Consider the following 16492-nt stretch of genomic DNA (forward strand, 5'->3'; position numbering starts at 1 on the left):
GCATAGAGGAAAGTCTTTGTCCTCAGGCTTGGAGGGAAGCCAAGGTAATTCAGATACCCAAGAGTGGTAACGTGGCCTTTACTGGTTCTAACAGCAGACTTATAAACTTGCTGCCAGCTCTTAGCAAACTGTTGGGGGGAAAAAAATGTGTTTGACCAAATACAATGCTATTTCTCTGTAAACAAATTAACAACAGACTTTCAGCATGCTTATAGAGAAGGGCATTCAACATGTACTGCACTGACACAAATTACTGATAATTGGTTGAACAAAATTGATAATAAGAAGATTGTGGGAGCTGTACTGTTAGATTTCATGCAGCCTTTGATATTATTGACCATAACCTGTTGTTGAAAAAAACGTATGTGTTATGGCTTTTCAACCTCTGCCATATTGTGGATTCAGAGCAATCTATCTAATACAACTCAAAGGGGTTTCTTTAATGGAAGCTTCTCTAATATCATTTACATTTACGTCATTTAGCAGACGCTCTTATCCAGAGCGACTTACAAATTGGTGCATTCACCTTATGATATCCAGTGGAACAACCACTTTATAATAGTACATCTATATCTTTTTTTTTCTTTTTTTGGGGGGGGTGGGTTAGAAGGATTACTTTATCCTATCCCAGGTATTCCTTAAAGAGGTGGGGTTTCAGGTGTCTCCGGATGGTGGTGATTGACTCCGCTGTCCTGGCGTCATGAGGGAGCTTGTAAAAGTGTGTTGTACCGCAGGGCAGCTCTCTAGGCCCTCCACTCTTTTCTATTTTTACCAATGACCTGCCACTGGCATTAAGCAAAGCATGTGTGTCCATGCTGATGATTCAACCATATACACATCAGCAACCACAGCTAATGAAGTCACTAAAACCCTAAACAGAGTTGCAGTCTGTTGGGTGGTCAATAATAAACTGGTCCTGAACATCTTTAAAACTAAGAGCATTGTATTTGGTACAAATCATTCCCTAAGTTCTAAACCTCAGCTGAATCTGGTAATGAATTGTGTGGCTTTTGAACAAGTTGAGGAGACTAAATTACTTGGCATTACCTTAGATTGTAAACGGTCATGGTCAAAACATATGGCCCAGAACAGAGCGGCATGTCTTGCTCTTTATTGTAGTCAGAGTGTAACGACCGACGCTGGAGATGAGAAGCAGGTACGGGGAGTCAAACATTTAATCAGGAACAGAACAGGAACAGTGTCAGCACACGGGTAAACAAAGACAAACAACAATTAATGCAGAAGCAGGGAACAGAGTGGGGAACCAGACAAATATAGGGATGGTAATGACAGAGGTGATTGAGTCCAGTTGAGTCCAATAATCGCTGATGCTCGTGATGGGGAAAGGCAGGTGTGTGTAATGATGATGGCAGGAGTGCGCAATGCTGGGGAGCCTGGCGCCCTCGAGTGCCAGGGGGGAAGAGTGGGAGCAGGCGTGACACAGAGGGCTGATATAAAGGAGAGACCGACTGCATCACTTCTTCTTTTTATAAGAAACATTGTGTTGAAAATCCCAAATTGTTTGCATCGTCAGCTTACACACAACTGACACACACACGTACCCAACCAGACATGCCACCAGGGGTCTTTTCACGGTCCCCAAATCCAGAACAAATTTAAGAAAGCATACAGTATTATATAGAGCCATTATCTTATATTGCTCAAATAAACAGCAAACCTGGTTTAAAAAAAACAGATGAAGCAACCCCTCACGGCACAACACCTCTCCCCTATTTGACCTAGATAGTTTGTGTGTATGTATTGATATGTAGGCTACGTGTGCATTCAATTTTTTTTTTTTATGTAGTTCTGTGCTTAAGCTGTTCTTGTCTATTAATGTTGTGTATTATGTCATGTTTCGTGTTTTGTGTGGAACCCAGGAAAAGTAGCTGCTGCTTTTGCAACAGTGAATGGGGATCATAATAAAATACAATAGAAAATACATACAACATCTTTTCATAAAATATATGTTAGAATTTTCAAACTAGATTTCATTGGGAAGGCAGATAAAACACTTTTTTATCAAAATTTTGTATGTGAATCCTACTCATTACTCCACGTGCATAACCAACGTCACTTTTATTTTTTAGCTTACTTCGCCGTTGGCCAGACCGGGGCACCTGGCTCACGCCCGGGACAGAGCCCAGGCTAAATAATCAAATCCCCTCAGTGGTTGATGCCAGTGAAGGTGTTGATTGGCAGAGGCAGGATCTTGCACATGTATTTGCTCAGCCCCACTTCCCTCTCCTCTCCCACACTGAACTTGGACTTGGAACTTGTCTGGAGGCAATACCCTGGATCCAAACATGGAGAGATCTCAATGCTGTAAAAGAGTGTTAGTTACTTAGTTATTACAGTTTGAGCCCAGGGAAATAATCTGTAAAAGACTACCAAATAACTACTGTATAGTATTCATCAATAGTAGAGATGGTAGAGCATCATGGCATTCTTTTGCTGATGAGTGTGATCTCTGACCTTTGCACATGTGTGTATTTCCTGCGACAGTCTTTGTCCAGACAGACAGTGAAAGTCTTATCCTCCAGGATTCTGATTTTAATGTTTTGGGTTCTGATCTCCTGTCAACATAGCATGGTCAAATTAAATATCCTGATAGGTTAGGAGCAAAAATCATTGTGGGATGTTACTCCAAACTGCAGTACTGTATGCATACCCTCTTTGCATTTATGGGCTCAAATCAAACCTCTACCATTATATATAATTGCCTTAATCAAAAATCTACTTTGTAGGTGAGACATGAGGATGAGATCAAGAAACCACATGTGTCAGTGTGTTGCCTGACTGAGAGTTTTAGTACTTTTCCATATGGTGTTACTGGGGTCTCAATGATTTATTATCACACATTCAGAAATATCCTTACCGTGCAGCATTTTGGATTTGTACTGTCAAAATTGACAGTGAGGAAATCAAGACCTGGGAAAGTAGGGAAGACAAATTGTTGATTTGAGGTAATGAAACCAAGTTGCCATTGAGAACAGCTAGGTAGTTACTGCATGTTGTAATGCAAACCTTCTGTTTCATTGGGTGATATTGCACTGATGCCCACTCCACATGTCATGACTGACATTCCCTGGACAACCTCTTGTTTGCTCAAGGAGACCTGCAGAAAGCATTTGAGACACATACACATTTGGTACTGTAGTTAAGACATTATGCCGTACGGATTTAAAGGATATCTAGATATTTCCATAGTTGTTACTTTTCATTTAAATGTGTACTACTTGTTCCTAAATTATTACAATGATACTGTGACTACACTAACCAAGCATGAACACATTCACTAACCACTAATCAAATACTCTATAACACAAATAGGGAAGAAAGCCTTCAGAAAGTACCTTACTGTAATTCATAGAAACCACCGCTCCACAGGTTCCATGTGTCTTCCTGGTTCGTCGCCTACTAGATCTCTCTGCAGAGAGACATTATGCAATCACCAACAGAAGCAGTAACAGGACGATCTAGTTTCTGTCCCTGTCCTGACAACACGGTTCATGCTGCATTTACAGTTGTGACAACAGTACCTTGTCGTAGATTTTCTCTGAGTGTTTTAAACTCCGGGAACTCAGCATCCAGGTGGGACACAAACACCTCGTCCACAGGGCTGCCAGTCTGGCCAGAGACAGAGATCTAAAAACACAATAGGGCAACAAGAACATGCTCAAATTGGGGAGAAATTGTTTTTATCTTAATAATAACAAGTGGTTAAATTGAGCCGGAGCTACTCGAAGCAGGGCTCTTGGACCTTGGGTCAAAGGGAAAGCCAAACTCCAGCAATTTACAGGTCCAAAGAAGAAAGTAGGATAAAACGTATGATAAAAGTATGATAAACCAAGGTTAGGATAAAGGCTTGGGTACCCTAGGATGACAGCAACCCTAACCCTAGTTTCATGTCCACATCCTTGTTAAACCCTAACCCTCAACCACAACCCTAACCTTAGATTCATGTCCATATCCCAGTTCAACCCTTAACCTAGCCTCAACCACAACCCTAATCCTAGCCCCATGTCCACATCCCAGTTCAACCCTAAACCTAGCCTCAACCCTAACCATAATGCTAGCTTCATGTCCACATCCCGGTTCAACCCTAAACCTAGCCTCAACGACAAACTTAACCCTAGCTCCAGCCTTAACCCTAACTTCAACTCCAACCCCCCCTTCATCAAGTAGGGCTTTCCAACCTCCAAATTCCCAATTTAACCCCTGATGATAACCGTCATCATTACGTTATACTGGACTATGACATGTGGATGTATCTCTGGGAGCTGACCTTGACAGAGTAGAGTGTGAAGTGGACAGGCTGTAGGCCACAGCGAAGGTAGTAGGAGAGGACGTCCACAAGGAAGTGATTGGGTTCTGATGACCTGCTGTGACTGGACTGCTGCAACGGCACATAGTAGACACAGCATTAGGTCTCACTGTGACATGACTGGATGTCTATTTCTCTCTTAAAACCCCTTTCTATTTAGGTATCCTTGAACCCATTTGATGAATCTTTCTGGACAATCATGATCAGAATTAGATGACTTTATAAAACAATGCATGTATTAGTACTCATTACCGTTCCTGCCAGCTTTGGAATCATGGCTCCCAAACTGTTGATGTTGCTTTCGTACCAGGGATCGACCCTTCCTAAGAACGAGGCTAGAGACAACCTGTCTCCAACTTGTGATGTGCTTTCCTGAAAAAGAGAAAAGACTGGTTCCATAACCTAGCAAATCATACCGGTTACTGTACATGTGCAGCATGAGATGGATGTTTATTTTACATTATTGGTATTATTGGATTTTGGACTGGATTATTGCTCACAGGTGAATTGACGATAGACTCATCAGTGACAGGGATGTAGTATATCTGTAGGTTCACTCTCTTGGTCAAGATGTGATGATTTGCCTCCCTTTTTCTGCACACAAAAGCAATGCACATTGTAAAACAGTTCACACACATTTCTAAATGACAGAATTACAGTGTAATTACAGTGTACAGTAGTCCTCTGTATATCAGTTGGTAGAGCATGGTGTTTGCAACGCCAGGATAGTGGGTTCAACTTCCAGCACTACCCATACATAAAAATGTATGCACGCATGACTGTAAGTCACTTTGGATAAAAACAGAATTTCACATGTATGAGGATGAGACTAGGTATTAAGGGACATTAAGGAACAGTAGAAGTACTTCCTACCGGATGGAGTGATAGGCCTTGGCCAGTCTCCCCAGCACCCTGTCGTCTCCCATCATCACTATGCGTGCGGTATGGTTCCCCTCCTCTTTAGGGAGAGGGGTGCTACTGGTGGGCCCCTTGATGTTTTCCTGTACCAGAGCCATTTTATCTTCTGGCTTCATTCTCCCTCTGAAACCCTCTGACCGATTGAATGGATTCCTCTGTTCCCGCTCCTCCATGTCAGACAGGTCCTTCTCTATTCCACTATCAACAGACAGGAGGGAAACCCTCTTAGAAACATCCTCCTCTTCCTCCTCCTGGTACATAGAGTTCCGCTCAGAGGTGGAAACGTTTAGGGTGAAGTTCACCAGCTCATTCCCTATAGAAAAATATGAAAGATTCAAGATTGCCACACTATCTATTAGTCTGATTTGACAGAATTTTCAAGTCTTTATAATACCCTAGAAACTAAGGTTCTCTAATGTTGACTCACACAGCTCCTCTTCGTTTGTCCACAGGTGGAAGTGAATCTTTGGAGAGGGCAATGGAGTGTTAGAAAGAGAGCCACGGGCCTTTGGGTCTGAACAGAGAGAGAGTGAACATAACACAATAAACAGTGAATATCCTATTTGTCACGTATGAAAAATCAAGGTCTTTTAAAACATATTTCTAATGCTTATCATAGAAAGAATGTAGCCAGCTACGTTTCCTAATGTTTTGCTTAAAGTTATTCTAGCATTTTACCTGAGAAATGTAGGCTAAAATGAAAAGTACCAGAGAAAGGTAGCTACACATTAGGCTGTCTGCTGATAGAATGCCCTTTTGTGAATTCTCATCCAAGTGGAGAAGTGCAACTGAAGCACAAAATTAGTCTGATGCCGAGCAGAAATGGCATTAAGAAGCATTTTATATCTGCGTTTATAAAATGCATCAAGGTATTTCTTATGCGTTTTTTCTTTTCTTTGTGAAAAACGCAGAATTCTTTGTTAACACGACCCCTAAGTTTAACTTGCTAGTTATCTAAGTAAGTGGCTGAATTAAGAAGGTGACAGGGCATCATATGGTGTTAGCGTTCTGCCATGTTTGAGAAACCTGTACAGCTGCCAATGCTATTGTGATTTCTTTGCGTTTTTTCTCCTCTACGTTCTTGGCTATCTACTACTTCTTCCCACTTCTCTGACCAGAGCAGGCAGGCCCATTGCCCTAGCAATTCCAGACTCCACACAGACACAGTCTGCTCCAGAGCCAGAACTGTTCTTCCTTCAAACAAGCATGCATCAAAACTTTGTTCATTTACACAATGTCTCTCATTCACATTCACTTGTACAATGTCCAAACTCACGAAAATGACATTCGGTAGCTCCTACCTATATACAGTACTAGTCAAAAGTTTGGACACACCTACTCATTCAAGGGTTTTTCTTGATTTTTACTATTTTCTACATTGTAGAATAAAGGTGAAGACATCAAAACGATGAAATAACACATATGGAATCATGTAGTAACCAAAGAAGTGTTAAAAAAAATCGATATATATTTTAAATTTGAGATTCTTCGAAGTAGCCACTCTATGCTAAGCACTTGTTGGCTGCTTTTCCTTCACTCTGCGGTCCAACTCATCCCAAACCATCTCAATTGGGTTGAGGTTGGTTGATCGTGGAGGCCAGGTCATCTGATGCAGCATTCCATCACTCTCCTTCTTGGTCAAATAGCCCTTACACAGCTTGGAGGTGAGTTGGGTCATTGTCCTGTTGAAAAACAAATGATAGTCCCACTAAATTAAAACCAGATGGGATGGTGTGCTGCAGAATGCTGTGGTAGCCATGCTGGTTAAGTGTGCCTTGAATTCTAAATAATCATTGACAGTGTCACCAGCAAAGCACCCCCACACCATCACACCTCCTCCTCCATGCTTCACGGTGTGAACCACACATGCAGAGATCATCTGTTCACCTACTCTGCGTCTCACCAAGACACGGCAGTTGGAAACAAAGCTCTCAAATTTGTACTCATCAGACCAAAGGACAGATTTCCACCGGTCTAATGTCCATTGCTCGTGTTTCTTGGCCCAAGCAAGTCCCTTCATCTTATTGGTGTCCTTTAGTAGTGGTTTCTTTGCAGGCATTTGACCATGAAGGCCTGATTCTCGCAGTCTCCTCTGAACAGTTGATGTTGAGATGTGTCTGTTACTTGAACTCTGTGAAGCATTTATTTGGGCATATCCTCCGCAGCAGAGGTAACTCTGGGTCTTCCTTCCCTGTGGCGGTCCTCATGAGAGCCAGTTTCATCATGGCGCTTGATGGTTTTTGCAACTGCACTTTAAGAAACTTTCAAAGTTCTTGACATTTTCCGGATTGACTGACCTTCATGTCTTCAAGTAATTATGGACTGTCTTTTCTCTTTGCTTATTTGAGCTGTTCTTGCCCTATTTGGTCTTTTAACAAATAGGACTATCTTCTGTATACCAACCCTACCTTGTCACAACACAACTGATTGGCTCAAATGCATTAAGAAGGAAAGAAATTCCACAAATGAACTTTTAACAAGGCACACCTGTTAATTTAAATGCATTCCAGGTGACTACCTCATGAAGCTGGTTGAGAGAATGCCAAAATTGTGCAAAGCTCTCATCAAGGCAATGGGTGGCTACTTTGAAGAATCTCAAATATAAAATATATTTAGATTGGTTTAACACTTTTTTGGTTATTACTTGATTCCATATGTGTTATTTCATAGTTCTGATGTCTACACTACTATCCTACAATGTAGAAAATAATAAAAAATAAAGAAAATCCCTGGAATAGGTAGGTGCCAAACTTTTGACTGGTACTGTATGTATAACTTTATGAGCTGGATTGCGTGTCTTTGCAATTCGTTTATTTTCGTTTGCGCTTGTTAGCATATTTAGTTAGCAGCCTTCATGGAAATTCGCTATGACTTGTGCTAATTTAGTTAGCATTACGGTAATAGACGCCCAATGGGTTTTCTGGTGCCCCCTTGTGTACTAAACCTGTAATACCATAAGGATGGTATGCCGATAGGAAAATCTGGATACCACCCAACCCTATCCTACCTTTACACACACCTTGGTTAGCAGAGGTCAGGATGTCATTGTAGATGTGTTGTAGCCTGGTCTGGTACTGGTCACGGCCGGCCTCGCCGTTCTCTATACTCTGCTCTACAGCTAACACCACCTCCTGGAAGTACTGCTCCACATCTTCTCCTAGATCCTGCGGCACACACACACATGCACGCCCGCACACGCAGGCACACACGTGATTTCATTATCCATCTGATGCACACAAATACCAAGATATGAAATCAATTAATCCAAACGTCTCATATCATCACAGCCCATTGACCTCCCTCACCTCTAGAGCTTGAGTCAGTATGGGACCATGACAGGCCTTCACCAGTCCAGCCTGCAGAGTGTGCAGTAGCACCCGTCTTGCCAGTGTGTCACTTTGGGGGCTGGCCAGCACCAGGTCTGCCCTCACCGCCTGCCACAGGGACCCTGAGAACACAGCCGGGTCTGCAAACACAAATACCCTACAGTGGACACAGTCAGAGGGGCAGCCAGTCAGCACAGCTATTGTGGATACAGCATCATCTCAGAGTAGCTGACGAGAAAGTCCTCATTTACAAGCATCAGTTTGTGAAAGGGAAAGTGACACCCAAGCTCACACATAAGCAAACAAACCCCCACCCTCACCTTATGAGAAATGACCATGATTAAATTAGTCAGCTGTTGCTTAGTGACTACAAACTGACTTCAGTGGGAAGTGTAAAATATCTTCTGATGGCATATGTGTTCGTGGGTGTTTTAAACTCACTTTTCCTGCTGGGGAAAATGTTTGTTCCTTAGGCTCCGCTCAGCAATTACCCTTCTCTGATACAAAGCTCCTGTGGAGGAAGTTATTGTAGGGGAGGGAGCTTTAGCAGACCAAAGGGTGTAAGGTAAATAAATGTTTGGAGAACTGTATACTGTATTCATATGATTAAAATGTGCTTGTGCTACAGTACATGCCACTATGTAAAGTGCTAGTGATGAGTACCTGGTGTGATCTGCTCCATCTTTATGCGTCTCATGTATCTCAGTGCGATAGTACTGTAGGGCTCTGGAAGTGTTAGCAGCCTTTTGAAGCACTCATACACTCTCTGAAACAGGTTACATGGAATGTGGCCAGACTGCTGCCGATACACCGGAATAAAAAGAGCAGCCATCACAATCAGACACATACATCAGAGCTGATTGGAAAGTAAAAACAAACATCACATAGTTTGAATAGGGCATCCAAAAATAAAACAAACAAGGAACAATATAATTATTCTCAGCAGGATAAAGATAACCAGGAAATCAACAAGGAAATCAACAGAAATATGATACAGTGAGGGAAAAAAGTATTTGATCCCCTGCTGATTTTGTATTTACAAAGAAACTTACAAAGAAATGATCAGTCTATCATTTTAATGGTAGGTTTATATGAACAGTGAGAGACAGAATAACAACAAAAAAATCCAGAAAAACACATGTCAAAAATGTTATAAAATGATTTGCATTTTAATGAGGGAAATAAGTATTTGACCCCTCTGCAAAACATGACTTAGTACTTGGTGGCAAAACCCTTGTTGGCAATCACAGAGGTCAGACGTTTCTTGTAGTTGGCCACCAGGTTTGCACACATCTCAGGAGGGATTTTGTCCCACTCCTCTTTGCAGATCTTCCCCAAGTCATTAAGGTTTCGAGGCTGACGTTTGGCAACTCGAACCTTCAGCTCCCTCCACAGATTTTCTATGGGATTAAGGTCTGGAGACTGGCTAGACCACTCCAGGACCTTAATGTGCTTCTTCTTCTTGTGTTTTGGGTCATTGTCATGCTGGAATACCCATCCACGACCCATTTTCAATGCCCTGGCTGAGGGAAGGAGGTTCTCACCCAAGATTTGACAGTACATGGCTCCGTCCATCGTCCCTTTGATGCGGTGAAGTTGTCCTGTCCCCTTAGCAGAAAAACACCCCCAAAGCATAATGTTTCCACTTCCATGTTTGACGGTGGAGATGGTGTTCTTGGGGTCATAGGCAGCATTCCTCCTCCTCCAAACATGGCGAGTTGAGTTGATGCCAAAGAGCTCCATTTTGGTCTCATCTGACCACAACACTTTCACCAGTTGTCCTCTGAATCATTCAGATGTTCATTGGCAAACTTCAGACGGGCATGTATATGGATTCTTGAGCAGGGGGACCTTGCGGGCGCTGCAGGATTTCAGTCCTTCACGGCGTAGTGTGTTACCAATTGTTTTCTTGGTGACTATGGTCCCAGCTGCCTTAAGATCATTGACAAGATCCTCCCGTGTAGTTCTGGGCGGATTCCTCACCATTCTCATGATCATTGCAACTCAACGAGGTGAGATCTTGCATGGAGCCCCAGGCTGAGGGATATTGACAGTTCTTTTGTGTTTCTTCCATTTGCGAATAATCGCACCGAATGTTGTCAACTTCTCACCAAGCTGCTTGGCGATGGTCTTGTAGCCCATTCCAGCCTTGTGTAGGTCTACAATCTTGTCCCCGACATCCTTGGAGAGCTCTTTGGTCTTGGCCATGGTGGAGAGTTTGGAATCGGATTGATTTATTGCTTCTGTGGACAGGTGTCTTTTATACAGGTAACAAGCTGCGGTTAGGAGCACTCCCTTTAAGAGTGTGCTCCTAATCTCAGCTCGTTACCTGTATAAAAGACACCTGGGAGCCAGAAATCTTTCTGATTAAGAGGGGGTCAAATATTTATTTCCCTCATTAAAATGCAAATCAATTTATAACATTTTTGACATGCGTTTTTCTCAATATTTTTGTTGTTATTCTGTCTCTCACTGTTCAAATAAACCTAACATAAAACATTATAGACTGATAATTTCTTTGTCAGTGGGCAAACATACAAAATCAGCAGGGGATCAAATACTTTTTTCCCCCACTGTACGTGGAAATAACACAGTGAACAAGACGTCAGTAATACAGGACAGCTACTCTCTGATCAAGGTTATTTCAGATGAAGGTAAGATAAATGAATCTGACCTGAATAATAACATAGTTGAGAGTGTGAAGCAATGGAATGACATGCATCTTATAGTCAAGCCTCTCCACCTGAATCAACAAATGAAGGAAGCTTTCATCATCAAACTGACAATTAAAATGGCCAATTGTACTTCTGAAGAGAAAGGGCATGCCATGTGTCATTCTGCAAGAACAGAATACTCTAGTAGTGTCAGACCAACCTTCTCTAGCTCTTTGACCAGAACCCTGACCAGTGAGACACTGTTTGATGGATCGGTCTCCACCTTCTTATGAAGAGTCCACCTCAGCATACCTTCAGGAAGTCATACAAGGCTGCTGAATTGACCACATAATGTCCTCAAGTCTATTAAATTGTGTAATACTATTAATATTGTATAATAGATAATTATGCCACATAATGATCAATGTGATAATCGTTGACTTTTTATTGTTGTATGCACTAATAATGTACCTTTGTTGCATGAGGAGGCAGCCTGTCTGAGGATGGCCTGGATACTGTTGTACATACTGGCCTCCACTGCTGACGACATACTGGCAGCTACAATAATAGAGTTATAAACATCAAATGTCATATTTTGACAAGATAGCAGCTCTGTTTAAAAACACAGTGGTCCTATGTGTGGGGATTCTTAATACTAGACGTCAGTCTACCCAAGTCATTAAAAGGGACAAACAACAGTAAAGAGTATATATAAATCATTTAAATACTGTATGAGATCAAAGACTGAGTAAGTGAACGTTTACCTACTGGAGGGTTCCATGGGGTTGTTTCCTTATTCATCCCAAGAGAATTTGGAGGTCAAACATCACATTTCAGCATCATGGGCTCCCACCTAGATAAAGGAGCAGAGGTTGATGACACCACATGTACTGTATACTGTGGATTTACAGTGCTTTCGGAAAGTATTCAGACACCTTGACTTTTTACACATTTTGTTATGTTACAGCCTTATTCAAAAATTGCACACAGCCAAGACAATGCAGGAGTGGCTTTGGGACAAGTCTCTGAATGTCTTTGAGTGGCCCACTCAGAGCCCGGACTTGAACTCGATTGAACATTTGTGGAAAGACCTGAAAATAGCTGTGCTGCGACGCTCCCCATCCAACTTGACAGAGCTTGAGAGGATCCCAAATACAGGTGTGCCAAGCTTGTAGGGTCACACCCAAGAAGACATGATGCTGTAATCGCTGCCAAAGGTGCTTCAACAAATGACTGAGTAAAGGGTCTTATGTAAATGTGATATTTCACATTTCCAATACATTTGCAAACTTTTTAAAAAAACTTTTTTGCTTTGTCATTATGGGGTATTATGTTTGAGTTTGAGTTTATTTTATTTTTACAGGGACAGTGCACATTAATCAACGTTTCAGTAAAAGTGCCGGTTTTAGCCAGCCGGCTAATTTTCAACCGCAGTCCCTGGGCAGGTTATTAAAAACAATTACAATATAAACAATCATAGAACAGTGAGCACACGCAGAGTAACATAGGACAAGCAAGATGTAGCATACAGACAGAGCAACATAGGACAAGCAAGATGTAGCATACAGACAGAGCAACATAGAACAAAAAGCAACAAGACAAAATCCATAAAAACAAAGTGTTTCCACACCTCACAAGCTACAGACAACAGACAGCATGGAAAGCGGCAATACACAGCTAGGGATTATGTTCACAAATCTGATTGACCTTTAGCCATGTCTTCATGCATTTTGTGAAGGTGTGATATGTGGTGCAGTTATGTGTGTCTGATGGCAGTGTATTCCAGACATGGGAAGCTCTCACAGAGAAAGCGGATTTACTAAAGGTGCTTTTCCTTAAGGGAACTATACAGTCACCTCTCATGGCAGACCTTGTGGATCTGCTGCCATATGTTTGGATTTTCTGTTTAACAAAAGTACTGAGTGGAGGGGGAGCTAGGCCATTTAGGATCTTGAATACAAGACATGCGTCGGTGTATTGCACCAGATTTTCCCAACTCAGGAGCTCATGCTTTCTGAGGATGTAACAGTGATGATGGCTATTGGGCTTCCTATCGAGCATTTTGAGAGCCTGTTTGTAGACAGACTGAATAGGTTTTAATGTTGTATAGCAAGCTTGGGTCCAACTAGTCAAGCAGTATGTTAAGTGGGGGAGTATCATCGATTTGAAGTACAGTCTTGCTACCTCTGTGGTCAAACAATTTCGTATAAATCGGAAATTAGCTAGGTTGAATTTGGTTATTTGAATTACCTTTTTCACATGCTTTTTAAAAGAGAGGTTGGAATCAAGTATGATTCCAAGGTACTTAAAATCAGATACCACCTGGATCTTCTCCCCTGACACATAGACATCTGGCTCAGTAGCATCTGTTGCCCTCTTTGTGAAGAACATGCAAACAGTTTTTTTCACATTGAGATGCAAACACGAGTCACTGAGCCACTTTGTAACCTGGACCATTACAGTAGTGAGTTCTTGTGCAGCTTGTTGTTTGCTCTTTGCATGCACATATATCACTGTATCATCTGCATACATTTGAACTTCAGACCCAGTGCAGACGGAAGGCAGATCATTAATGTACAGGCTGAATAAGAGTGCAGATTGATGAGGGAAAAATCTATTTAATCCATTTTAGAATAAGGCTGTAATGTAACAAAACGTGGAAAAAGTCAAGGGGTCTGAATATTTTCCAAATGCTCTCTAAGACAACCAAGGAACGGAAGGTGGGAGGACTTCTCCTCAACTCATAAAAACATGAAGACTTTCTGATCATTCACTTGATAAGAGACACCTAACATATCAGACACCAAAGTCGATACATACAGGGAAACTTTGGGAGAAACTATATAGACAAATTATAAAGATGAATTGATTTACAAACGTACATGAAAACCCCTATTACATTCATACAAACTCAAACGGTCTAATGCTGCCGTTCCGCATCAACACACAGCGTACAGTACAGTAAGCCTCCTCAGATCACACTTTGAGGCCAGAATTAACCTGTTTCCTGTCTACAGAAATGTGTGGGTGTAGAGAGCATGGCGACTAGTTATAAACTGAGAAGTAATCTCTGACAAACTGAAAGGCAGAAAGACCAATAATGAAGATATTTATTAACTTCACAGATCAGAATGATTTCTGGATGAATGCGAGACTTCCTCTTCTGCTATGACAAAGATTTTCAGAACTATTGAGTTCTCTATGCAATTGACACAATGCACATGTGAAAACTGAACGCATGACAAATTACAGTCAGTCAATCCTCCTTCCACCAAATTCCAGATACAAGTTTAGTATCATTCACTGTCGTTGCGCTAGCAATGTTTCCTACTTTCAAAGGTGACTTCAAGTTGCTTTCTTTCAATCAATCCTAGTCTAATTGTATATAACTTTTAAGTAATTTGTCACTGAAGTGAACTTTCAAAAGTTCAAGCCTAGCGTGATAAACTCCCTAGAGAACCCAGCTGACTGGCTCAGCATAAGCCTACATGTAAACTATTGCTGACCTAGGCTATTTACAAAAAACTGCTCATAAGCAACAGTGACATTGATATCAATGTGCAGTGATCTATGACTGAGATCATTAAAAGTAACATATATGTATTAGAGTTCTAGATGTAAAAACAGCAAACTCTACATTGCAGCAATCACTATTACAACACTATCGCAAAAGTCTGCTTTACAGGTGGTACAAATACACTTTACTATTACAGTATAGCCTATAATACAATGATACAGTAGCCATCCTACAGAGACGCACCTGCCTTGCATTTTGTCACTGTACGCTGACACTGGATGTGGACGAATTGAATGATGAACAGCAGCAGCTACACGGTACACCGTTGTTTTCGTAGATGGACGTTTGGTAAAAAAGACAATTCATTAACCACATTCTATCATGTAGCCTCTCTAGGTCCGTGGGTCGCGCGTCAGCCCTCCTGGCTAATCGAGTAGGCTACAGAAACGTAAACTGTATATTTGGCCACACCTTCTTTGTAATATGTAGGCAGGTTGACGCGCGACCCAATGTTCACTTGCTTCATGTTATTGCTTAGCTAAAATAAATTCAACAGTATGGAATCCTGTTAAATATGATTTCTTTATTTAAATAAATCGATGTATTTATTCATGTTATACACTTGTCAATGAGGACTGAGGAGTCTACAGGGCCATTAATAGTTGAACAATTAAAATGTTGACTTTATGGCATGGAGAACATTTCAATGAATGAATCTTCAGACATGATAAGAATGACAAAATGTACAGTGCACTGCTAGCAATGCCCATGGAAGCCCATGGTGACTGTACAATATCCTGAGTGAAACACATTTTCTCACAGCACCACAACAGTAAAATCCCCTTTGTCTAGTCTAGACACCCTCACAAGTACAATGCATCACAAGGCATCCACTCAAGGTTGTCAAAAAAATAAAACAGGAGAAAAGATAATGCAGCCAAAATATTTTTGACTGAGTTGACTATTACAGTACACAGAACCCCAGATGAGCCAAACAATATAACTTCCTCTGTAGCTCAGTTGGTAGAGCATGGCACTTGTAATGCCAGGGTAGTGGGTTTGATTCCCAGGACCATACATAAAATGTACAGTTGAAGTCGGAAGTTTGCATACACTTAGGTTGGAGTCATTAAAACTTGTTTTCCAACCACTCCACAAATTTCTTGTTAACAAACTATAGTTTTGGCAAGTCGGTTAGGACATCTACTTTGTGCATGACACAAGTCATCTTTCCAACAATTGTTTACAGACAGATTATTTCACTGTATCACAATTCCAGTGGGTCGGAAATTTACATACACTAAGTTGACTGTGCCTTTTATCAGCTTGGAAAATTCCAGAAAATTGTCATGGCTTTAGAAGCTTCTGATAGGCCAATTGACATCATTTGAGTCAATTGAAGGTGTACCTGTGGATGTATTTCAAGGCCTACCTTCAATGTCAGGGCCTCTTTGCTTGACATCATGGGAAAATCAAAAGAAATCAGCAAAGACCTCAGAATAACAATTGTAGACCTCCACAAGTCTGGTTCATCCTTGGGAGCAATTTCCAAATGCCTGAAGGTACCACGTTCATCTGTACAAACAATAGTACACAAGTATAATCACCATGGGACCACGCAGCCATCATACTGCTCAGGAAGGAGACGCATTCTGTCTCCTAGAGATGAACGTACTTTGGTGCGAAAAGTGCAAATCAATCCCAGAACAACAGCAAAGGACCTTGTGAAGATGCCGGAAGAAACAGGTAC

The 16492-nt window shown here is 41.5% G+C and overlaps 1 protein-coding gene across 8 annotated transcripts; it reads right to left on the reverse strand.

Moving 5' to 3' along the window:
- Positions 1-1989: 1989 nt before the first annotated feature.
- On the reverse strand, positions 1990-15194 carry LOC115201737 (phosphoinositide 3-kinase regulatory subunit 6). Of its 8 annotated transcripts, none has more exons than XM_029765609.1 (20): positions 14990-15193; positions 11990-12078; positions 11697-11783; positions 11446-11537; positions 11246-11314; positions 9235-9370; positions 9013-9082; positions 8551-8728; positions 8253-8409; positions 5673-5759; positions 5201-5558; positions 4828-4921; positions 4580-4699; positions 4289-4399; positions 3543-3648; positions 3357-3430; positions 3028-3118; positions 2879-2931; positions 2476-2576; positions 1990-2323 (listed from the first exon to the last, which is right to left on the reverse strand). In XM_029765609.1, the coding sequence occupies exons 2-20, from the start codon at positions 12024-12026 to the stop codon at positions 2167-2169; spliced, it is 2178 nt and encodes a 725-aa protein (XP_029621469.1). In that variant the 5' UTR covers positions 12027-12078; positions 14990-15193; the 3' UTR covers positions 1990-2166. The 8 variants fall into 8 exon arrangements, 7 of the variants coding, with proteins under 7 accessions (XP_029621469.1, XP_029621487.1, XP_029621510.1 ...); XM_029765627.1 differs by having other exon boundaries at positions 4289-4396; positions 14986-15193; XM_029765650.1 differs by having other exon boundaries at positions 11994-12078; positions 14990-15192.
- Positions 15195-16492: the final 1298 nt, after the last annotated feature.

Source organism: Salmo trutta, chromosome 1, assembly GCF_901001165.1.
Source record: "Salmo trutta chromosome 1, fSalTru1.1, whole genome shotgun sequence".
In the NCBI taxonomy this organism is placed as follows: domain Eukaryota; kingdom Metazoa; phylum Chordata; class Actinopteri; order Salmoniformes; family Salmonidae; genus Salmo; species Salmo trutta.